Source organism: Eucyclogobius newberryi, unplaced genomic scaffold, assembly GCF_026437365.1.
Source record: "Eucyclogobius newberryi isolate DKJ021-1_F unplaced genomic scaffold, fEucNew1.0.hap1 SCAF_19, whole genome shotgun sequence".
Lineage (NCBI taxonomy): Eukaryota > Metazoa > Chordata > Actinopteri > Gobiiformes > Gobiidae > Eucyclogobius > Eucyclogobius newberryi.
Genome location: NW_027315823.1, coordinates 11,733,726 through 11,757,243, shown reverse-complemented (window position 1 = coordinate 11,757,243; position 23,518 = coordinate 11,733,726). Strand labels below are relative to the sequence as shown.

Genomic DNA, 23,518 nt, shown 5'->3' with positions numbered 1-23,518 from the left:
CATCTTTGTCCGTTTTGAAAAGGCGCGGCAATTGCGAGCAGAAAGATCTCTTGACGCGAAAGGCCGCTATTGATTTGGACCCGTCAATAGCTGCACTTCGCTAACGAGGATTGTAGCTTTCTGCCATCAAGAGAAACCTCGCATATCCACAGGGTTGTACACCGACTTGGCCAAGGTGAAGTGGGTCTGGAAGTCCTTCTCTACGATGTTGTATGTTCACAAATGAGTGGAGTGGACAAGGGTGAGAATATAAAATGTCTAGTTCAACCTGTTACCAGTTTGAACTAGACATTTTATCAAACCGTAGGAAACAAGCATATGGAATTAAGATTCACTTTTTTTTCTTTTATTTCGGTTTAGGTTTACAATGTTACTTCCTGGTTGAACTTAAACAGCAAATGTGACATAAGAGGAGGTAATTCGATAACTGTTACCTAGCAACCGTATTGTAAACAAGAGCAAAATCCACATAAATCGTATAATAGTTAAATATTACAGAGGATAGGATTTATTTTGTAAAATTATTGTTTAAACTGTCAGAAAAATGTGTCCGTTTTGTGTAAATTGTACTTGCTTTTTGGATTGAGTGTCGCTTATTGATGACATCACAGGGAGACTGTTTCAGAACTCAACTCTATTTCCTGTTTCCACGTTCATTTTTTGATTTTTCTTCACAAACGTTAAACTATAAACAAATTAATATTTCCCAGTTTCTTTCCTACCAAACTAAGTACTAATTAGGAAAACATGAGGACTTGTCATGTGAACTTTAACTTTAACTCTAACTTTAATGTTGTCATGGCTGCGAAACACTTAAGTACCAGAAAACCTGAGCTTTGAAACCTTATTGCAACCGTGTTTCCGCATCATTATTTTACTCAAAGTAGTATTTTTCTGTCTGTATTGTCCTACAACTGAGGCAGTTTTCACCTACACCCTATCCACGCCCACATCCTTGTACTAAGTTGCAATTATTTCAAAAGCGAGGACTCAGTGTGATACGTGCAGGACTCTAAAAGTTTATGTAGCTACTTTTCAAAAATAAAAAGATAAAGCATGTAAATGACAATTTGCTGCTGGTGACAGGGGAATTTCACAGCTTATCAGTTCTGCAGTTTTGAAAAGGAAGTCAATGGATCTACTATTACTAAGCCATTTTAGATCAATATTGTGGTTTACGATGAACAAAATCCGATGCAGATTGAAATAAACTCAACTTGTCTGGTTTATTCACTGTTTTTTAACAGAAGTTACAACTTACAAATCCCAAGCTACTATCTAGCAGCTTAACTATAGCTTAACAGTTAACACACATTCATGTGTTTCACTTGAGGAACAACTTCTGAACAAGAGCAAGTTGAGTATTGTTGACAGAGTGAGTCTGGGTCAAGCGGTCAAGGCAGCGGTTTCATCTGATACAATGTTTTGCCTTTAGACACATTTCCATTCTTTCATTTTAAGCAACAGTGTAAAATAACAAAAACTAGCATAAAAGTCAACTAGAACCACTATAAAGCAATCAACTTAGCAGTATCAAAAATAGAGTATGAAAATATTTTACACAACACATCAAAATAATACATCATATTAGCAGCATTAAACACAAGACCATATTTAACAACTGTAGAATACAAAATACTATCACAAAATATAAACTCAAATTAATGAATGCAGCAATTAAGCAATATTACTTTGACTTAGTATTTACTTAGATGTATAAATATGTATATTGCACATTAACCCACTGAAATAAATGCCAAATACATCACACCACAACATAACACTTACTCTTTTTCATTCATATTTACACCATAATAGATCCATGATTTACACCCACACCAAAGCACAACCCAGAACCCACGCTGACCCCGCCCCTTTAACACGTGACGACGCACGCAGCACATTAACAATCACAGTCAACGCACGTGGCGGCCACAGCTTAAAACAGTTCAAATAAAGCCAGCGATCTCACCGGCTGCAGCTTCAGTGTTCACATGTGGATACACGGTTCCGCGCAGCTCGACACGTACGAGGCGCTCCTGTCCCTCGCATCTTTAAACTCATTTTGCCGGCTTCAACATATGCCCTGGGGAAGACGCGTGCGTCGCTAATTAGGGTCCGGGTGCATCGATGCATGGCAGTGTTTACGTCTTTTCCAGCGCGAATTTTGCGATCTATGGATTAAGGTTTGAGATGGTCTAGATTCTAGAACGAAAAGGATATAGTATGTGAGTGCTAGATGTTTTATGAGTCCAGTACCGAATCACTGGGGTTTCGTTTTGTTCTTCATCCCTATACACCAGTCAATAAAACATGCAGAGATCCAATTGAGATGTCAATCACATGATGCCTGTTTGAGGTGTGACGATCCAGCTCAACCTGGATTTCAAATATTAACACTTCAAATACATTAATAATGATAAAGAGTTATGCCTCCAGAATATCAATAAGACATTATACATTTACAGCACTGCAGATTAACAGACACGTTTTGAGCAGGAGAAACCAATGACGATTGATACAACAACAAAAAACTAGTCAACTATGGTAAAGAAAAAATAAAAAGTGGTTGGCAGTGTTTTCAGTTTGGATGTTCTGCCTGTGTCTAGTTGGGTTTAAGCCCAAGCATGAAAGACTAATCCTAATCATCTATTTTCCATGTAAAATGTGTTAATTACAGAATATTTCCTAATAAAAGGAGCGTATACATTCACAAATACAGTGGAAAATGCTGGGTTTTTCACATTTTTCTCAAATACTATTGCTTGGGTTTGGTCGCTGAAGCTTGGCCCAGTTTCCAAATTCCAATGGCTCGGTTTCAGGTTGTCCCTTTGACAAGATTGATGAAAAACAGAGACCAAATTCTCTAAGGATATTTAAGTACCTTAAAGACGGCAAATTGCGTGTCTGTCCGGTATATACAGTAGGTAGTATCTATGACACCGGTTGATAATCATTATATATTTTGGACATTTAAAATGTTCCATATTTGGTTTGAAAATTGCACACTTGCTCCTTTAAATGTATATTGTCTTTAAGTTCCCCAAAACAAAGCACCGCGCTGCCGGACCACTTGTTTGCAGCTCTATTTCTATAGGAACAAAGCATGGCTATATCTCCCGGCCCGGTGATAGAAGTGGATCTGTTTCTATGACAGCAGAGCGCATGTCATACAGAGTCTAAAAGTGTCTCAGACTTTATTTAGAAACCACAGTAAATGACATGACATCAGCCTGCCTCCGAGGATTCAGATTCACGCAGTGGGCGAGAAGAACATTAGGAGAGGGTCTTATTTCATCTTTCAGCATGTTTTAAAGTTGGGTGCATTGACTGTGCTCGCAATGACGTCAGCAAAGCAACAAATGTAAACCACAAGCTCTACAAACTGGATTAAAAACTTTAATGTAAACTTTTTCTTTATTTTTTTGTCAATAAAAATACCAGCAATTGATTTAATGCAATAGGTTAACATTCTAGGCAAAGCGAAAACATATGCAGCACATGAACCCATTGTAGTTTCAAAGCTAAATAAAAAAAAATATATGCAAATTAATCCTGGTTGATTTTATTACACTAAAGAAACTCCCACTGAGAGTCCTGGCTGAAGTGGGCATTGTAATTACAGTATTTTCTGGACTATAAGTATATATATTGGTACTACTTTTTTAATCGAATCAAGACCAAAATTTGGGATTGAATCGCCAGAAACTGAAAGATTCACACACCTAATTAAAGCTATTAAAATATACGCATTTTGAATATTCAACCCCAGTTTTAATCTTGCAAAACAGTCCGCGCTCTGGACCAGACTTGAACCCCTGACCCTCTGGTCCAACTATTCCGCTGTTTAGCCTTTCTAGCTATTTTTTATCTTTATTTTTACTCTTATATTTTTACCAAGTAGCTTATTATTATTGTTAGGACTTACTCATTGTTTTATTGTTTTGTGTTGCATCGAATCACCAAGACAAGTTCCTATGTTTTGTTCATTGACAATGACAATAAACCTTTTCTGATTCGGATTCGGATCTCGCTAACTTGGACAAGAACAAATGGCAGCTCAAGAAGCTTTAGTTTAAAAAAAGTCTAAAACTAATATTACATTTCTCAAGCTTACTTCTGTTGTTCCAATAATTGACAATACTCATAAAATTGTGTGAATACTGTTGCATTTTAAACTCTTCTCGACGTCAGAAGCACACATTATTCTCCCAATAAAGTTTTAGCTATGACCATGCCAAAAGAACGACCACATTAGCGTCCCGTCTCCTGCCGTTCTCGCCGGGCGTTGCAGGTGTAGAACCCGGATTTCGGGCGCGGCTGAGCGTTTTTCGTTTTACAGCTCAGCGCGTGTCGTGAGCCTGATTTGGATTGGCCTCTCGCTCAGGTGCGTCAGGCGGAAAGAACGGCAGAACACAGCCGAGCACGGAGGACCGAGCGGCCTTCGCAGACACGAGGGGAGGGGGTGGGGCTAAACGGGGCCGTCACCATGGAAACTGGCTCTCGGCGCTAGAGCTGTGGGAGGCGGGGGTAAACATGTGGTCGTCGTGGAAACCGCTGCCACGCCGGTGTTACAGAAAGGCCCCCCTCCCGCAGCTGTGGATCCATTATTGCGATACACGTGTCTTTGTCAGAGGGATTGGAAGACGACGTCATCTTACAGCAGTCTACTCGAGTTAAACGTGTCGATCCAAATGTGAAAAGATTAGATCAGGCTAGAAGATAAACAGCAAAGGACATTCCAGGTATTTCAGTCGAAGGGGTTATACTATAGGATCAAAATGACACCTCTGTGTGCCGTCTGCATCTACATTAGCCTGACCCTTCATCGACCAGGAAGTGCGCTGTTAGCATGTTAGCACGTTAGTATTAGTAGACCAAACTCTGCTCTGGCCTCTGAGAGATGAGAAACTGAATGTGATAGAAAAGAGAGCAATATGTTTAGATCACTGCCGACAATTTAAAATTAACTCGTTTTCAAAATCAGGTGCAGGGCCTTTAAGTCTAAGATTAAGATTAGTTCAACTCTCTCCATTTTAAAAATCGACCAATAAGAGGTTAGTTTATGTTAAATAACTACGAACTCATCCAAAAACCTTTTTTACCACAAACTGAAAAAATCTACGTACGGTATGGTAAAAAGTACTAATATCAACCCGATATATTGGCCAATAGATCAGTCCATCTCAACTTCACATCCATCGTTTTTTACCACTAATCCAAAACTGGGTCTCAAAGGGAGGGCAAATGCACCTATGGTGGAGCAGCAGCTCTACTCCAAGCTGCTTTCGGGTCTTTCTCTAATATCTTCACCCCATCTCAGATGGAGTGGAAACTCATTGTGACCGTCTTTTACATGGGTGATAGATATTTGCCTTTATACTCAACTTCATCTTCCCAAGTGCAATAGAACGATACAACAGTGTAAAAAAAAGTACCAATACACCTTTCTGTCTCATTCCAATTTATTTTTTTCCATTTCGGTAAACCAAACAAAAATCCATGCTTTTAGCCATGGTCTCAAAGAAAAGTTACTGTCTACTACTACTACTAAATGACTTGAAACCCTCTGCAGATATTAGCAGCTCCATATCCCAGAACACTCAGCGGCCAAAGCAGCGCTTACACAGCACTCCCTCTCTTCTTCACCTCTCGGGGGCACGGCAACATAAAAGGCACTTATTACTTATTCACACTTGCACCATAGCACCACACATTACATCCGGACCTGCTGGCTGCTCCTTCTGAAGTGCAAGTGCGACCAATTCAAAACCTGGAGCGCACGTTGTAGAGAAAAAAAAACAGCCAGGGAATCAAATTTGGTGCGCGGACAGCATTTACTGGATTTTAGCTTTGGTGGTAAGTGGCAGGTGTAAAAAAAAAAAAAGTCCAGTTAAAAATATTTTATATTTATATAAAAATATATTATATTTGATATTAAATATCAGTATGTATATTTAAGTTTTACTATGCAATCTTTATCATATACCGTATTTTCCAGACTATAAGTCACACATTTTTTCATAGTTTTGGCCGGGGTGCGACATATACTTATATTTATACTAATATATTTAGTATATATACTTAGTATAACGGAGCGACCTGTGATATTATTTGTTATTTTCACACTTGTAACCGCATTGAGGAGCATTTTTCAAATAAAAAAATTCCGGTGCATAACTATATATTATCTCTATTGAGCTCTATTCACTGGTGCTGTTCTTCGAAATCGACATTTTTTTTACCACTCACATCTCACAAAATGACAACCCTAATAAGACCTGGGGCCTCATCTTTAAAGGATTGTGTAGACATTTTGCTGAGTAAGTGCATACTATAAGTGACCACTAGAGGCACACACCACACACTTAGGTCTTTATAGATCCCACCTGCAGCTGGAATCTGCATACGTGAAACCATGTCACGCCACGCCCTCTCCACGCCCTCTCCACGCCCTCTCCACGCCCTCTCCACGCCCTCTCCACGCCCTCTCCACGCCTTCTCACGCCCTCTCTCGCCCTCTCTCGCCCTCTCTCGCCCTCTCTCGCCCTCTCACGCCCTCTCTCGCCCTCTCTCGCCCTCTCTCGCCCTCTCACGCCCTCTCACGCCCTCTCTCGCCCTCTCTCGCCCTCTCTACGCTCTCTCCACGCCCTCTCCACGAGTGTTGTCTTTTCCCTGTGCCTCCATACTTTGTGCAGAACTTACATGAGGGTCTCAGTTTGCACAGAGCGGCAAAGTCCTGCACTTAATGGAACTTTTATAAATGCCACGTGTAATTCAGACGGCGGCCTACACACTGCGGAGTGTGCATACAAGCTTTATGTATGAGGCCCCTGGGCCATAGTAAGCTACCAAATAAAATGTGCATTTCTGAACCTGCCTTCTGTAAAAGCGGTGCTGTCGGTGCACAGGGGCGAGTTGTGTGCATCTGCCCATGGCTCCTACAGGGCTCTGTGTATGAATCAATATCACACAGGCCCTGGCGCTCTCTCGGTCACGTTCTGTATATAGACCACTGCAGTCTCATCGATGCCACTGCTATTCACGGCTGCAGCACCAACCGATGGACCGACAAGTACGCAAATGTACCGACAAGTACGCAAATGTGTGTCTGTTTTGTACAGTCCAAAAACGTTCTTACTTGCAGTTCGTTTAGCGGGCACTGGCGGCAATTAAAGAGACTCTGGGCTTGAGGTGTTTGCGTTTTAGCATCGCAGAGTCAATGACAGCGATAGTTCAAGTGAAGGTCATAGGCAGCTTTACGTAGGTGGCAGCACAGAGCTGTAATCGTCAAGGGAAACGGGTCCTGTGCGTCAATTCATCACTTTAGCAAAACTGCAATGACAATACAATAAAAATAGTTGTATTGTATATTGTTTTTTTCAAAGGCACGATAAATTCACAATTCATTCCCAATTCTCTGGCTAACTCATTCGTTCCTTTTCCTTTTTGCTTTTGTCCCAATAAAATAATTAGTCACCAAATACAAATTCAACGATTTTATTGCAATTATTGCTTTAGAAACCTGCAAAATTAGAACGATCAAGTTGTTTAGTTAGTTAATAAAGTTGGTTATGGTAATCAAATGTATTAAAAATATCACTTTTAGTTCTTGATTCTCTAGAAACTCTTTTAATACCACAAAAATTATAAAACACTATTTTTAAGACAAGGTAATGCAATTCACAAAACAAAATAATACTAGTATTAAAGGTGGTATGGACGATTTTTTTCAGCAAATTTTTTATCATATTTCCTCGTGGCGTGGATAAATCATTTGTCCTGCCACGTATCAATCATAAAACGCACCTATCGCTCACCTGCAGCCGCGTGCGGTTCCTTCTCACGTTTCCGCGTGCCTAAGCGCATGGATCTATCATAATATAGTTCCCTCAGTGTACGAGGCAAAATGAAGACGGAGAAAGACTGTTCGAGCTGACGCAGAAGTGGACAGAAATCTATGGGAGACGAGAGATGCGATGCGCTCCGTTGCGCTAATAAACAAACGCACGTGTGTGTTGTATCAGTCCGCACGGGGGAGTGCGCATGCGCACTTCCGCCTCCGTTCTCAAATCGCCGAAAAATCGTCCATACCGCCTTTAAGTCTTGTACAGGTTCTGATAAAGACCTTTTTTAATAGATGTTTTATTTAACCTTTATTAAACGGATAAAACACATTGAGATTGTGTATCTCTTTTTCCTGGCCAGGACGGCAGCACAGATCAGTCATAACACGCTTAGACAATCAGAACAAACCATTGATCCCGTTTCATCACCTCTCAGCATTAATCGATTCAAAAATGTATGTAGATTAATCACGATCAATTCCATAGCGTGCTTTTTAAACATTACTATGTTATTATGTCATTAATTAAATGTCTATTTGGAAGTATTTATGCACATTTTCTTAATACAAGTAAATCATGTACTTATTTGTCAAATCTAAAAAAGTAAAAAACTAACAGATGCCTCTGACTCATTGAACAAAAATGCAGTTAAAGGCGCAATGGAAGATTTTTTGGCGATTTGAGAACGCAGGCGGAAGTGCGCATGCGCACTCTCCCGTGCGGACTGATACAACACACACGTGCGTTTGTTTATAAGCGCAACGGATCGCATCGCATCTCTCGTCTCCCGTAGATTTCTGTCCACTTCTGCATCAGCTCGAACTGTCTTTCTCCGTCTTCATTTTGCCCCGTACACTGAGGGAACTATATTATGATAGATCCATGCGCTTAGACACGCGGAAACGTGGGGACGAGCCTGGCGCGGCTGCAGGTGAGCGATAGGTGCGTTTTATGATTGATACGTGGCAGGACAAATGATTTATCCACGCCACGAGGAAATATAATACAAAATTTGCTGAAAAAAATCGTCCATTCCACCTTTAAGTTAAATATATTTCAAATTTTGTTAAAAATAAAAAATAAAAAATAGTAATTGATGACATCACACCAGGAAATTACTCTGCAATCACTGGGGGGGAAAAACTCCTCTAATGTCATTTTTTTTTTTATTTGATGAATAAAAATATACAAGAAGAACTTTATTTTGTGGAATTGATGTTTAGAGAGTCCAAAAAAAATGTTGTGTAAATTCTGGAATGAGTGTACCTAGTGTGATTTTGTTACGTTTTCTCCACAAATACCTGCTTGATTGGAGTAAAACTATAATTTCTAGGTTAGTTTGTGTTATGTAAACTGTGTTGTTGTGTGTTTAAAAATAATAAATAGGAAGAAAAAAAATGTTTATGTATCTGTGTTTCTCCTGAGTGCTTATCAGTCTAAATCTAGGGGTTTTTCTCTCTCTTTTTTGGGGGGGATTTTTTGGCTTAATTAGACGGGACAGCTGAAACGGGGATGAAAGAGGAGGGAGGACATGCAGTAGATTTTCATTGCTGGGATTCAAACTAACGGCATTGGTCTAATACATCATCCCAGTTGCGCAGATGTGACAAAAATAAAACTTCAGACCACTGGACTTTCTGTGCATATGTAACCGTGTGATGTCGGCGCTGCTCCTCCTCTGCTCAGGTGAGGCCTCGTAATCGGAAAGAGCGTGTTTGGCGTGATTAATCAGCATCAATTTGTGATTAATGTGTATCATTAATCTCAAACTGACCTATTGCAATCAGTTCTTTTAGCTTCCTTCAAAAAATATTAATATTCAAGTTTCAAATGTATCCATTCCATGCTATTTTTTCAGTATCGATACTAGTTTTAGGGTTAATTAGTAACTGCGTATTGATTTCTTGACAACCCCAATTCCTGATTTTGGTTGGAGAATGAGAACGGACCGTAACGAGACATTGACGCGCGAAGAGACAATTCTTTCTCTTAACACCATCGTTTCACCCACAGTCTGCTGACTCACGGACGCTGAGAAATAAAGAAATAATAAAAAGAAATGATGATAGTGTGTGACTCATGAATAAGAACAGGTTGACACACTGCTAGTTTGTTTTTTTGTTTTGTTTTTCCCCCATTAAGAAGGCTGTTTAAGAGTGTTCGATCTGAAGAAAGGACTTGGTTTACTGTTTTATAATGACAAAGTTTAAGCCTTCCAGACATGTCATGGAATCAGACATACACCGATGCTATTCCGTAACACATCGAGAACACAATTCAACCTAGAATATGAAACGACACAGAAACATCAGACATTTGTGTGGCATGCATGGGAGAAAACGCGGGGACTGTGTCAGCCAAGCCGTTGTAAGGAGCCTGGCTGACCCTCCTGCGTCTCACCCTGTTTTTTCCCATGCTGGTTGGTTTTATTAGATATTCTGGAATAGGCGGGTCACATTTCTCATTGGTCAGCCTCACATCAAGGCACTTGGTATTTTTCCGTAGAGATAAAGCCTGCAAGGGGGGGTGCAACTCCCCCCCTGGGGCAACATTCTTTGGCCCATCTTTACGACCCCTTCACAAATGCAGTTTGTCACACACCCGTTCTTCTCTTAGACTAATGATGCAGATAAAATATCACTATTATGCAGATAAAATATATCACAGAAACATAATCATATATTCACATTTTATCACAAGACATAAGGCAATTACCGTATTTTTTCGCAACGTTTTTCATAGTTCTGGCCGGGGTGCGACTTAAACTCATATTTATACTTATATAAATATACTCTGAAGCGACTAATATGTTTGTTTTTTTCTCTATTATGCATTTTTTGGCTGGTGCGACTTATACTCCAGAAAATATGGTATTTCCACCTCGTTTTTAATTAATTTAATATGTGTAAATTGTATATAGTATTATAAATTACCCTTTCTTCAAGACCAATTTGATTTCATAGTATTTTAACTGCAATTGTCTTGGGAATAACAGCGAGTTATTTTTATTACCGTATTTTCTACACTATAAATCACATCTTTTTTTCATAGTTTTGGCCAGGGTGCGACTCATACTCGACGAGCAACTTATATGTATTTTTTTCTTCTCTATTATACATTTTTTGGCTGGTGCGACTTAAACTCCGGTGCAACTTATAGTCCGGAAAATACGGTAGTCATCTAACTAACTGACTGTAAAGGTGACCGATAAAAAACCGGGCGCGTATGGGAGTTAAAAGATTTCTAAAACACGAGCCGGGTGAGTCTGGATACAGCCGTCTGCTTTCTCATAAGTCGGGATGTCAAGACTGTTCAATTAGTTCAATTAAAAGAAAGTGACAATTTTAGAAGCAAAATAAAGTCCTTTCCACTCAGCCACTTTCCACTCTTTCCTCAAAAAAGTAGACCTAAATGTAAAGTGTTTTTTTTTTTTATATCTGGCATTTTGTCTTTCAGAAAGTTCAGTTTGGTAAAGTCGGTCACAAACTTGAGAAACAGTAACTTGTCAGACCACAGGAAAGAAATAAAACACTGTTGTTTTGTCACAGTCTCAATAATCGTGAATAATCTTTAAATCTCACAATAACCGTAAGCTAAAACTTAATGAGAAGAAAAATTAATGTGATGACCAATAGCTGCACCACAAGCTCACAAAAGTTCATACAAAAAGCAAAACAAACAATCTATAACAAACAAGTACTTGCAGATTGAATAATTGTACATTCAAATTAAGCTCACACATTTGCTCCCAACACTCCAGCTAACTCATGCCTTCTGCCTTCTTCTGTTGTAGATATAAAACATTTCTATTTCTAATCAAATTACGGGTCAAAATCTTACAAGGTGAAGCAGATCAGTGGACACATTTCTAACTTGGACATAAATGATCTTGGTGAATATTTGCCATGGATCTTTGGATCAACTCAGTTTCAGAATATTGCGTCGTAGCCCTAGTTAAAGAAATCCTCCCTTTCCTCGCCCTTATCCTGAGTAAATAGCGCGTCGGTGCCTCTGCAGTGCTTCCTGTGAAGCATGTTAATCTGAGTATGCTGGATGTCAGCGCTTCTCTAAACGGTTGACGCTGGCGCAGACTAAACAGCACAAACGCCCTTATCTCTGCTGTGTTCAGATGGAGAGGATAAACGCTGCCAATTCAAATAAAGATACAATAAACTTCACCTCTCCGGGGAAATGCCATCATCACAGCTTCGATATAAGGACATCGGTGCGCTTGACAACATGGTTTCAGGGAAGGAATAAAATAATAACTAAATCAAATGTTTTAAGACAACAACATTTTGATTTGTTGATGATGTATGATTGACAACACACGGATGTGCTTTAGGATGATCTCAATTACAATAGCAGACAATATTTATCCAGCACAGGTGCTAAAATCATGTCTTTGAGGTTTAGTATCACATAATGACATAAAGTGATAAGGCTGTAAAAGTAATACTATCACTATCAGATTATAGTTGGAAAAGATTCAGTTGCAGTCATTTAGACACAGTTTATCCAGATGATACAACTGAATAATTTTCTACAATGGAACACTCCTGGACGAATGAGGGATTAAACCCACTAATTATCATAAATTATTATACAAAATAAACTAGAAAGAGCTGTTAACTCTGTTACAACAGTGTTCCCCATCATTAGTTTATTCACAGTTGTACTTTGGTTGATTCACGCCAGGGTAATCCTGTGTTGTCTTGCAACTAAGGCACCAGTGCTCAGAAAATGCCTGTTTTCACTTAGCCCCTATCCCCGCCCACATCCCTCTACTTAGTTGTGATTATTTGAAAAAGACTCCAACTGAAATGTAGGGTTCTAAAATGTGACGTAGACCCTTTTCCAAAATAAAAATATGTAAATGACAATATGCTTCTTGTTACCGTGAAATGTGAATATGAAGAGGCGGGGCTTAACAGTTCTGCAGTTTTTAACAGGAAGTCAATTAACCTCTTTCTATTACTGAGCCATTTTAGATCAATATTGGGTTTAGAATGAACAAAATGTATAGTGAGGATCTAATTGTGTAATAATTCAATGCCAAGTACGTGCAGGGGTGAAAGTAAGCCGGAAAAGACTTGGTGGTGGTGGTGGTGGTGGTGGTACGCCGGGAGGCACAGAGATGACGAGCTGCTCCACCTTACCCACAGAAAGCAGTCCCACTAAAGGTATTGATTCTAAAGTCAACCCCTCACTTCACCCACTGAATTTAATCCCATTCTGATTATCCACCCAAACCTGAACTTTCAGCACTCGCGTCAGAGCCCGTGAGGAGCCCGGGACAGACACACTCTTCACCTCCTCTGTCTTCAGCACAACTGTGACTGTGGGCCACAGCAAATCTACAGTTTAGAGCCACCTTCAGACAGTTTCACTGATTGTAATGATAAGCAAAATGTGCATACGTATATAACAAGGTGTTAAGTGCTTTCTGCACAGAAAGCCTCTTCCTCGTTAATATGTAGGCCAAGTGAAAATTAGAAGGGTGATATATAATACTGGGTAATACGGAGTTTATTTCTTATAGCTTATAGTTATAGCTATTACATACATCAATTACACCCTTAGTCAAGAGTTAATGTCGGTGTGTCGCTGGAGTCGCTCGCTCTCGACCGCTCCGCAGACACACACACGTGCACGCACACGTGTACGCACACATGCACGCACACATGCACGCACACATGCACGCACACATGCACGCAAACATGTACGCACACATGCACGCACACATGCACGCACACATGCACGCACACATGCACGCACACATGTACGCACACATGCACGCACACATGCACGCACACATGCACGCACACATGCACGCAAACATGTACGCACACATGCACGCACACATGCACGCACACATGCACGCACACATGCACGCAAACATGCACGCACACATGCACGCACACATGCACGCACACATGCACGCACACATGTACGCACACATGCACGCACACATGCACGCACACATGCACGCACACATGTACGCACACATGCACGCACACATGCACGCACACATGCACGCAAACATGCACGCAAACGCAGCAGGAGAGCAGGAGAACAAGTGTATTTTTCTAGATTTGATCACTTTTAGGTCTGGGGTTTGCCATTGTTGCCAGAGAGAAGAGCCTCAACTTGTTGGCGTTAAAGGACCAGCGTCTCATTCATCGCAAATAGGAATTAAACAACAATTCTCATGGAAATAGAGATAAAAGTCTTTCATCCAAGCGAATGCAATAAGCTTTTGCACAATATACAGTAAACATTTGACCAAATGTTATCTTCTTTTTATGTGCTACTGTAAGTCTAGTTCTCAACAGATACTTTTATTAGAGTATTTAGAACAATTTTAATGTCTACGTATACCTAAATAGCATTATCATAAAGTAACCAACAATCAACATTTTTTTCTTCTCTAATCACAAAAGTGCCTCCATAAACAGCACATGGCTACGTAATTAAAATCCCTGTTAATATGAACCACAAATCTATTAACAAACAGACTCTGAAGCATGTAATGAATATGGCAGTAATTACATTTTCCCGCGTGGCTGCTGTTTTATTACATCGACAGGTAATTGGTTTGGAAATCTGTAAATAAGTACGAATGATTAAGGAACAAACTCGTATGGACAATTTGACTTAACACCTGAAAGAGGCAATGTCATTATTTGTTTTTCCTGTGTCAAAAAGTGCTATAATTTTGTTTAAAATAAGCTCCATAGCGCCCATAAGCTACAGCCAAATACTACATAATGAAATATACAAATATTAATGTCTCACCCTTATAGGGACTAATAGATTATTGATTATATAAGAGTCAATTCATCTAGCAATCAATTACCGGTAATCGTTATCTGGCTCATGAACAGACTTCAAAAACATGCTATGAATAGATGTTTTGTGGCTCAGAAAAGGCAGTAATTACCTAAAAATGGCACAGGAAACATGTCAGTTTTGTGTTTCAGAAGAAAAATCGGTTTTCTCTGCAAGTATACTCCGTTTTACCTGGGTCACATTTGGTTTAAAATAATAATACAATCGTTATTCACAGGTCTTGAATGAATTGAATTGCATAATAATTGTTAGTTGCAGCCCTAGCTTCAACTGTCGTTCAAAAAAACTTTACTTTTAAATTTGAGCCATGATGTAGAGCCATGACAGACAAGGAACAGTCTGGAATAGTCACATGGTTCTCATCAAACTCCATCCATTTAGTCCTTTCTCTCACTTTATTACTGTACAGGCCTATATACAGCAGTACGCAACGACTCACCAAACGAATATGTGTTGAAATATCATATTATCACACCTCAAAGCACTGCAAATATTGTCTGCTTAGGGAAAAACATATTGTGGAGATTTAATAGGCTTAAAATATCTGAAACTGAACCATAACAGAATATCAATACCACCACTATAATTACAATAAACATTGCTGCTAATACTATAACTAAAAGACCAACAGAGTTCATTAAAAGACAACTTAACCACTTTGTTAAAGCTTTAAACCGCTCCAATACTGATACTTGGTCTAATTATAAGTGCTGATACCGATACCATTCCATTACCACGTACTACTAACTGAAAAAGTCAACTAAAAGGTACCGTATTTTCCGGAGTACAAGTCGCACCAGCCAAAACATGCATAATAGAGAAGAAAAAACACATAAGTTGCACTGGAGTATGAAATGCGGTTGCAAGTGTGACAAGAACATATAATATCACATATTAGTCGCTCCAATTATAAGTATATAGGTATAAATATAAGTATAAGTCGCACCCCGGCCAAAACTGTGAAAAGTCCGGAAAATACGGTACTCAGTTCTGTTATAGATAAAAGCGTAAAAAAAACAAGAGCGAGGCCTGTAAAAAGACGCTCTGATATCGGATCAGTGATGAGTACTCGCCGATACCTGACAAATGTGCAGTATCTGAGCTTTTTTCCCATACTAGCTTTGGTACTGTAGCAACCCCAGCAGCCGCCGTATTACATTTTTCTTCCTGGCATATTGCAAACGCCCTAAAATGAGCCACTCAGAATCAGCCCGAAGCCCAGACCAAATGCTTCTGAAATGAACCGCGCTCGCCGGCGTCCCTGAACATCTCGCCGGGACAGACACTGATGTTGACAAGAGACAGCTGTCGTCGTCGATGTGTTTGCGCTAAATAATAAGTGTAGCCTCCAGACAGACAGGAGGCGGTATCAGTACAAACCTGCTGCTTGTCCTTCTTGTGTATTTTCATCTTCTAGCCCTTCACTGCATCTGCAATCACACAAAGAGGGGGAAAGGTATGAGCACAAGCGCAAACAGAGAAAAACATAATAATACTGTATTTTTGTCATAGTTTTGGCCGACTTAAAGTTGCCGACTGATACTCCAGAGCGACTTATATGTGATATTATTCGTTATTTTCACTCTGGCAACCGCATTTCACATGTTGATTAATTTCACACTGACAACCATAAGAGGGCGCTCTAAGCGACGCAGAAGAAGAATCTGCACTTCCTCTACCTCCGGAGTTTGGGGAGTTGTTTAGAATAGAAGTGACACAGAGGAAGAAGAATTCAATAGATTTAGTGATATGGGGTAAAACTGATGCTTTGGTAAACTTGTTAGCATGTTCTTTATGCTATAGTTATCTGAATAACTGTTAATATGTTACGTTAACATCCCAGACACTTACCATAGTTCGTTGTCTGTGCGTCATGTAGCTGAAGGTGTTAGCGTTAGCATACGTACACCTATTCACCATGTTCTCTAATCTGTTATTATTTAAAATTGCATTTCAAGGTAAAATGTCTGTTCTTGAGTCTTGGATTTTAGCAAATACATTTTCCTCAAAAAATGTGATTTATAAATATAGTACATGGGCTAAAACACAGAATTAAAGGGGTTGTACCTGATTTTTCTTTTCATTGCCCCAGTACAGATGTATTGTAAAAGCATCTATTCGGGTTGAAATGAGACCACTGTGCGCTGCATCTAATTATAACGCGTCTTATACTCTGCGAAGCAGGAAGTGTGCAGTTAGCACGCTAGTTGTGGTTAGCTTTACAGTGATGGTAAACTCTTTTCCGGCCTGTGAATATTTAGGATGCATTAGGTAAAAGAGCGATGAATTTGGACTGCTGTATTTCATTTTCCTTTTAAGAAACATCAGGTACAGCGCCTTTAACAAAAATAATGGTACGTGCATGGTTTACAATTTGCTGGAGCTAGTCCTGATTTAGGAAAGTACTGAGGAGACATGGATACACAAGGAAATTGTGTAGGAACAACAAACAGAAAAAGGTAAAACACAGCAAGTACAAGAAGTATTCAAAACAGAGAAAGATTAGTTTGTTTCCCAGTCAAAAACGAGCCTTTGAGGCAGTAGATTGCAAGAATTAAATCCAGACATTTACTGCAGTCAAGGCACGACTCTTCATTGGGGCTGCACCGATCCGGCTTATTCAGTTCCGATATCGATATTGAAACCCTTCAGCTTTGAGTATCTGCCAATACTAGATAAACTACTTCTGTGTCATCAAAACTTCCTAAAAGCAGTTGTTAATACCTAGAGCTGGGTTTCGATTCAAATTTCAAGAATCGATTCGATTCCGATTTTTACGTTTCAAAATCGTTTTTTTTTCGATTTCTCAGATTCCATCCGTTTCCATCCGATTTCGATCTGATTTCGATCTGATTTCCGATTCGATTTCCGATTCGATCCCATTCCGATTCGATCCGGGGGTTAATGTTATTAAAAATGAAAAATGTATTTGAACCGTTTCTTTCACTTCATGACTGTGTAGAGAAGCAACATATTAAAACTAGTATTATATCAATATTAAACAGCAAATCTTACAAGTATTGGTAGTTACTGATGGAAGACTGATGAAAAGGTTAAGGGTCAATCTACCTTCAAGAAAGATAATTCAGAACAATAAATGGGGACATCATTGAGGTGACTACATCTGCAACAGTGGATTCCTACTGGGACACTAACCAGTGCATTATTATTATGCTTGAAAATAATTAAGAATTCACGCAAAAGCGGTTGCTACCAAAAGCATTTTTATTTTAAAACTGCTCACACACTGCCCGTACTGAAACTGGAAGTATAAAATGTAAACGTTGAGCATTTTTCAAAAAAACATTTGTTTTATTATTATTTTTTTAAATCGATCTTTGGACGTACGAATCGATAATCGGTCATTAATATGCAAATCGATTAAAAATCGGAAAATCGATTTTTTCATCCCAGCTCTATTAATACCATTATATAATTTCTACACCCATCACAGTAACGTTACAATACAAAAACATTGTCAAATTATAGCTATAGTTTTAGCTTTAAAAGTAGGTATCAAATATCAAACTATTTTCTTACCTACAACTACAATGTACATATATGTTTTTATCAATGTTTTTGATGTCCGAAATAAACAAAACTTGACTGGTTTAAAGTTGGTACAATATGTGTTTGTGCCATTTCTGCCATTGTGTCAAAGAAATAGTAACACCACGTAGACGGCAGACGGTGACGAAATCTGCCAGATATCAGTGTTTCTGGTTTGTTCTTAGTGAAAAGTGAGCAGTCAGAAGAAAAAGACAAAAATGATATTCCAAATGACAAGAAAAACGTGGATTTTATACCTGGCTATGAAAACACTCACAAACTCAGAATCGGAATCAGAAAAGGTTGCCATTATTGCCATTGTCAATGAACAGGATTCACAAACATAGGAACTTTGCTTTGGTGATTTGGTGCAACATAAAACAATGAAACATGATACAAGTCTAAAAGAAAAACAATTCAAATCTGCTATAGGATAAAACATAAAAATAGGCTACAAGATAAAAAGGCTTAATATGTAGACAAGTTGAATTTACATATGTAGAGCAGAAAGTGAACAGTGCAGAGAGAGAGAGAGAGAGAGATTAAATTATGGTTAAAGTGACAGTGTTTAGGAAGTGTTCATGAGACCAACGGCAGAGGGAAAGAAACTGTTCTTGTAGCGGATGGACCGTAGCCTCCTGCCTGAGGGGAGTGGCCTCCTGTCTGAGGGGAGTGGCCTCCTGTCTGAGGGGAGTGGCCTCCTGCCTGAGGGGAGTGGCTCAAATAGTCCGTGTCCAGGGTGAGAAGGGTCGGCTGTCAGATGTTTAGCGCATGTGATCCATAAAACTAACATTTTGGGATTCAATGTTTTGTTAAGTATTTCTAATATATAATTTTTGTTCAGTAGTTTACATCTGCGACAAGTTGGCCACTGTCCAGGGTGTACCCAGCCTAAGGCCTGAAGTCACTGGGATAGGCTCCAGTCACCCGCGACCCCGAAAGGAACAAGCGGTAGAAAATGGATGGATGGATGGATAGTTTACATCTAAAAACATTCATTGATTCCTTCATTTTCTACCGTTTGTTGCCGTTAAGGTTGTGACTTTGGGCGTTAGGCGGGGCACACCCTGGACAGGGGCCAGCTCGTCGCACAGACGAACATTCACTCTCACATTCATTCACTAGGGCCAATTTACACTTGGCAATTTTTGCCTAACAAATACATGTGTTTGGACGGTGGGAGGAAGCCAGAGAAACCACGGTAACATGAGGACATGCAGACTCCACCCAGAGAGATCATGTGATGTTGGTCTGAGAAGGTCACTAAATAGTGCCCTGGAACCGCCCCATGAAAACGCTTCCTGTTAACACTAAGTCCAGGGGCAAAATACGGCCCTGAGACTGTGGCCGCTGCTGTCACAGGAAGAGGCGGAGCAACACAGGATGACACACAAACTGGAGGTGTGTCCGATTATTCTTTACTCTAATAAAGAATAATCATAGTACAGCCTATAGCCTACATATAGCTAAATGCTAAATAAATGCTAGCTCTATCAAAAGTGTCCCAAATGAAGGGAAAAATGCGTTCTAAGTAGTTCCATACACTTTAAAATAAATGTGATCATATGATAGAACATTTTTATGAAACAGGAATTAGATTATAGCTATATTTCTTTGTTAAAATATTCAAAAGTTTGTATGAAAACAATGTATAGAAAATATCGGTGCACCGCTAATCAAAACATTTTTTTTAAAAAGACAATTTTCAGATTTTTCAGATTTTCACTTTATTCATATGAATAAAGTGAAAATCTGAAAAATCATATTCTCTAAAATTGTTCAACCTTTATTTGGATGATAATGCATATTAAAGTCTAAATGTAGAAATAATTACTGACTAGTCAACTACTAAAATACCCATTAGTGACAGCCCTAAACATATTCAAAATAATTATAATGATCCAGATATGCTCTTAATCAAAGAATATTGATTTGAAAACCCTGTGAAAATAGTCCAGCGATGCACAATTATTATTCTGTCTTCTAAAATATTCTACAGGCTTTGGCATGCTACAAATTCTGTATATTTCTCTATCATACTTTCGATGGAAAAAGCACTCCAGTCAGAGCAGAAGTTCCCCGTGAGAGGTGAAGCTGCACATATGACGTTAAGCGCTTTGTCTTTTAACAGATTAGCACCAGGATGATAAACCTCAGCTGTCTGGCCCTCCACCTGTCTGTGGTCCACCATTTACCAAGCACCACTGCACCACCTGCTACTCCTAAGCCAGCTAAAGTTTTCTGTCAACATTTAGGGTTTGATCAAATACAAAAACCGTCTGTCAGGGAAAAGTGGTTTTCTTTGCACACCTGTCATGGCTGAAGCAAACTAAGAAAATGCAGAGTGGCTTGGAGTTTTGTTATTTGAGTCATAACTAATAAAGGCTTAACCACAAACTGGATGTTCTCCACTTATGGCATGGCAAGGCAAGTTTATTTGTAGAGAACATTTCATACCCAAGGCAATTCAAAGTGATTCACACAACAGGAAAAATGCATTAACATCACAAAGAAATTAAAGGCCACACACATAGCAGTCCAGACTCTTTCCCATATTTACTTGGATGGACACATCACTTCTAGACTGATTCTTTCCCATATCAGTGCGCTATCTGCAAACTGCACACGTCTGTGCTGAGCGTATGTATTTTTTTCGACAACTCTCTCGTCGACGCCTCCACCTTATGTGTGGTGCTTTTGTATTTTTAACGATGGACCTCGTCTCGTCTGCCCCTCCCTAGATTTAGCTTTCACTAAACTAATTGTCCAAGACAAAACTTGACCAAAGCTTTTAGTATTAAACTGGTTATTGGCGCCAGGCTCTTCCTGGTCTTTGCAGTAGGCTTAAGATAAGATAAGATAAGATAGTGTCGACCGACAACCTAACCAGCGTGTGTTCTGACCCTCTCCCCAGGCACCTGCGATGAGGCTGCGCTTGGACACCAGCACAATGGGCTATTGTGTCCAGCAGTATTTACATGTTCAAATTTAAACGTGTTTAAATAGTAATACATTTAAATGTGCTATTTTTAGGATAAAATGTATAGGTACTGGGTACTACCTCAAAATACGGTACAATAGGTTGAGTTCACCTTAGAAATTGATGGTGTCATAATTTCTGATGGAAGACGAGGGCTTATGTAGATCTATGGAGTATTCCTTTGTTTTCAAAAGAAAATGCATCATTATTTGTTTGGGATTGTCTTCAGAAACTTGGGACGATTGGGATATCCAGATCCAAACTGCGACGCATGTCCCATAGGCGTATTGGGGTGGGTACCTATATTCCCCGGTACCTATGTTCCCCCTTTTCAATGAACGGGGGACCTACAGTACCTCATATTTAAAAAGGTCTCGTATTCTCCGGTGGCAAACAATGTGCATGCTGCTATCTCATTCTTTAAATTTGAAAATGCTGATTGATTTGCTTTCTTTTTTTTAGCACAGAAGTGTCCTGAACATACTTCAAGATAATGAATGATTAAATCCATGTATGAATCTGTTAACTCAAATTGTAAATACTTTCAAGGCAATCATGGAAATACCTCTGACTCGATCCTTGTAATTCCACTTGATTTTCCAGCGGGTCAGATTTTTTCAGAGGTGCACGATGCGCCAGATTTTAGGTCGCACGAAATATCCCCAATATTGTTTCAATAAATTCAGTTAATACAAAAATAATACTGATAGCAAAAACCACGCAGTGCTGAAGCTGAATTAATTTAGGACTTGACTAGAACCAACCAGAATCAAAACAGGTCTAACGAAAAAGTAAAAAACAACAGAATCAAGACCAAACCAGGTCTAAACTAGAGCTAACCCAATATTAAACTAGTTAACAATTAAAACATTAATATTTGGAAGATGGGATGTGGGCCGGATTAAATTGTTGGCGGGCCCGTTTTGGCCCATGGGCCTAATGTTGAATAAAAACATATATGATTCAAAACATGTAGCCCTACTGCAATATTACATGAATAACGCTTAAAAAATGAGTATGTCAATTATTTTAAAACAATTTAAAACAGATAAAATATACACGCAATAAAGCCTCAGTCACGTGACTATCAACCATCAGCAGCATCTGGACGGGAGGAGTCACTGCTCCCTCTTTGCTGCTGATGCTCCTCCTCTAACATCGTTTACGCCTCCGTGTGTCAAACTGTTTATTTAAGGAAAGCTAATCACGCTAGCGAGTTCAATATGCTAATGCACCGCTCAGACCGCGTGTAATTAAGCTGCTCTTTAACCAGTGACTAACCCTGATGAGCGTTTACATGTCAGCGTAACTCACAGGTGACATGCTAAATAGCTTTGTACAGACTTGAGATGTTCCAGACCCGTTTTTTCAACTTGGTATGCGACCTCTGAAGAAGAGCTACGTTTCCGAGGTTGTCAAAGCAACCCCGTTACGCCGTCTGTTCAGAAAACCTTTAAACACCTACGTGCAAGAGCGCCTTATTTGTCCTTATAGCGTTTGAGTTTAAAAACGAAAGCGCGCAGACCGGGTAAGCTTAGCCCGCCGCCGATTACGTGTCTTTGGAGGAACTGGAGGGAAACCTACGCAGTGGAAACGAGGCCAAAGAATTCAAAGCTTCAAAGATGTGCGAGCAGAAGTTAGGGTAAGAGACAGACTTTTTTTAAATGAAACAAAACATGGCGCCTTTCAAACGTGTATTTTTGAGTACTTACATACTTTTGAGTATCTTTGCTTTCGTGTTTCACGTTTCATCTGTTTAATGCTGATTGAGGCTTTATATGGGCTAATACTAGAGATGCACCGATCAATCGGCCGCCGATTTAAAAAGCCGGTTTTATGCTGAATCGGCCAGAATCGGTGACCGGCCGGTCCATGTCATAATTGCCGGTTTTCGGCCGATCCAAACTGACCCGCATGCGCGCATGCGCGGTGCGTAGCAGCTCAACGCGCCCAGAGCAAAACAGCTAAAAACCACAAGACTCTTTCAGAGCGCGGCGGCCAAAGTGTCCAGTTTACATTAAAGTCTATGTAAACGCGGGTCGAACACCTCCTGCGTTTCCCGCGACGCGATTCCTGCTTTTTCGCCGCGGAGCGCGGCGCGGAGGGTGCGTTTTGGTGTTTTCTGCTCTAGACGCTTTGACAAGCATAAGCTTCAAAGCGTTAAAATCGTTCGTCGCAGAAAAGTTCAGATTTGTTCAACTTTGGTGGAACACAAGAAGGAGCGAGCCTGGAGGAGGATCAGAGGAGACTGGACTGTGGGGTAAGTTATTATAACTTTGAGACAATTACA

At 39.7% G+C, this 23,518-nt stretch overlaps 1 protein-coding gene across 1 annotated transcript in view; it reads right to left on the bottom strand.

The window, feature by feature from the left end:
* chd6 (chromodomain helicase DNA binding protein 6) overlaps positions 1-23,518 on the bottom strand; it is a 128,987-nt gene that overhangs the window by 90,640 nt on the left and 14,829 nt on the right. The window contains exon 2 of the mRNA XM_072451754.1: positions 16,080-16,129. Within this exon, the coding sequence (XP_072307855.1) occupies positions 16,080-16,109 (30 nt within the window). The 5' untranslated portion in view covers positions 16,110-16,129. The remainder of the gene's footprint in view (positions 1-16,079; positions 16,130-23,518) is intronic.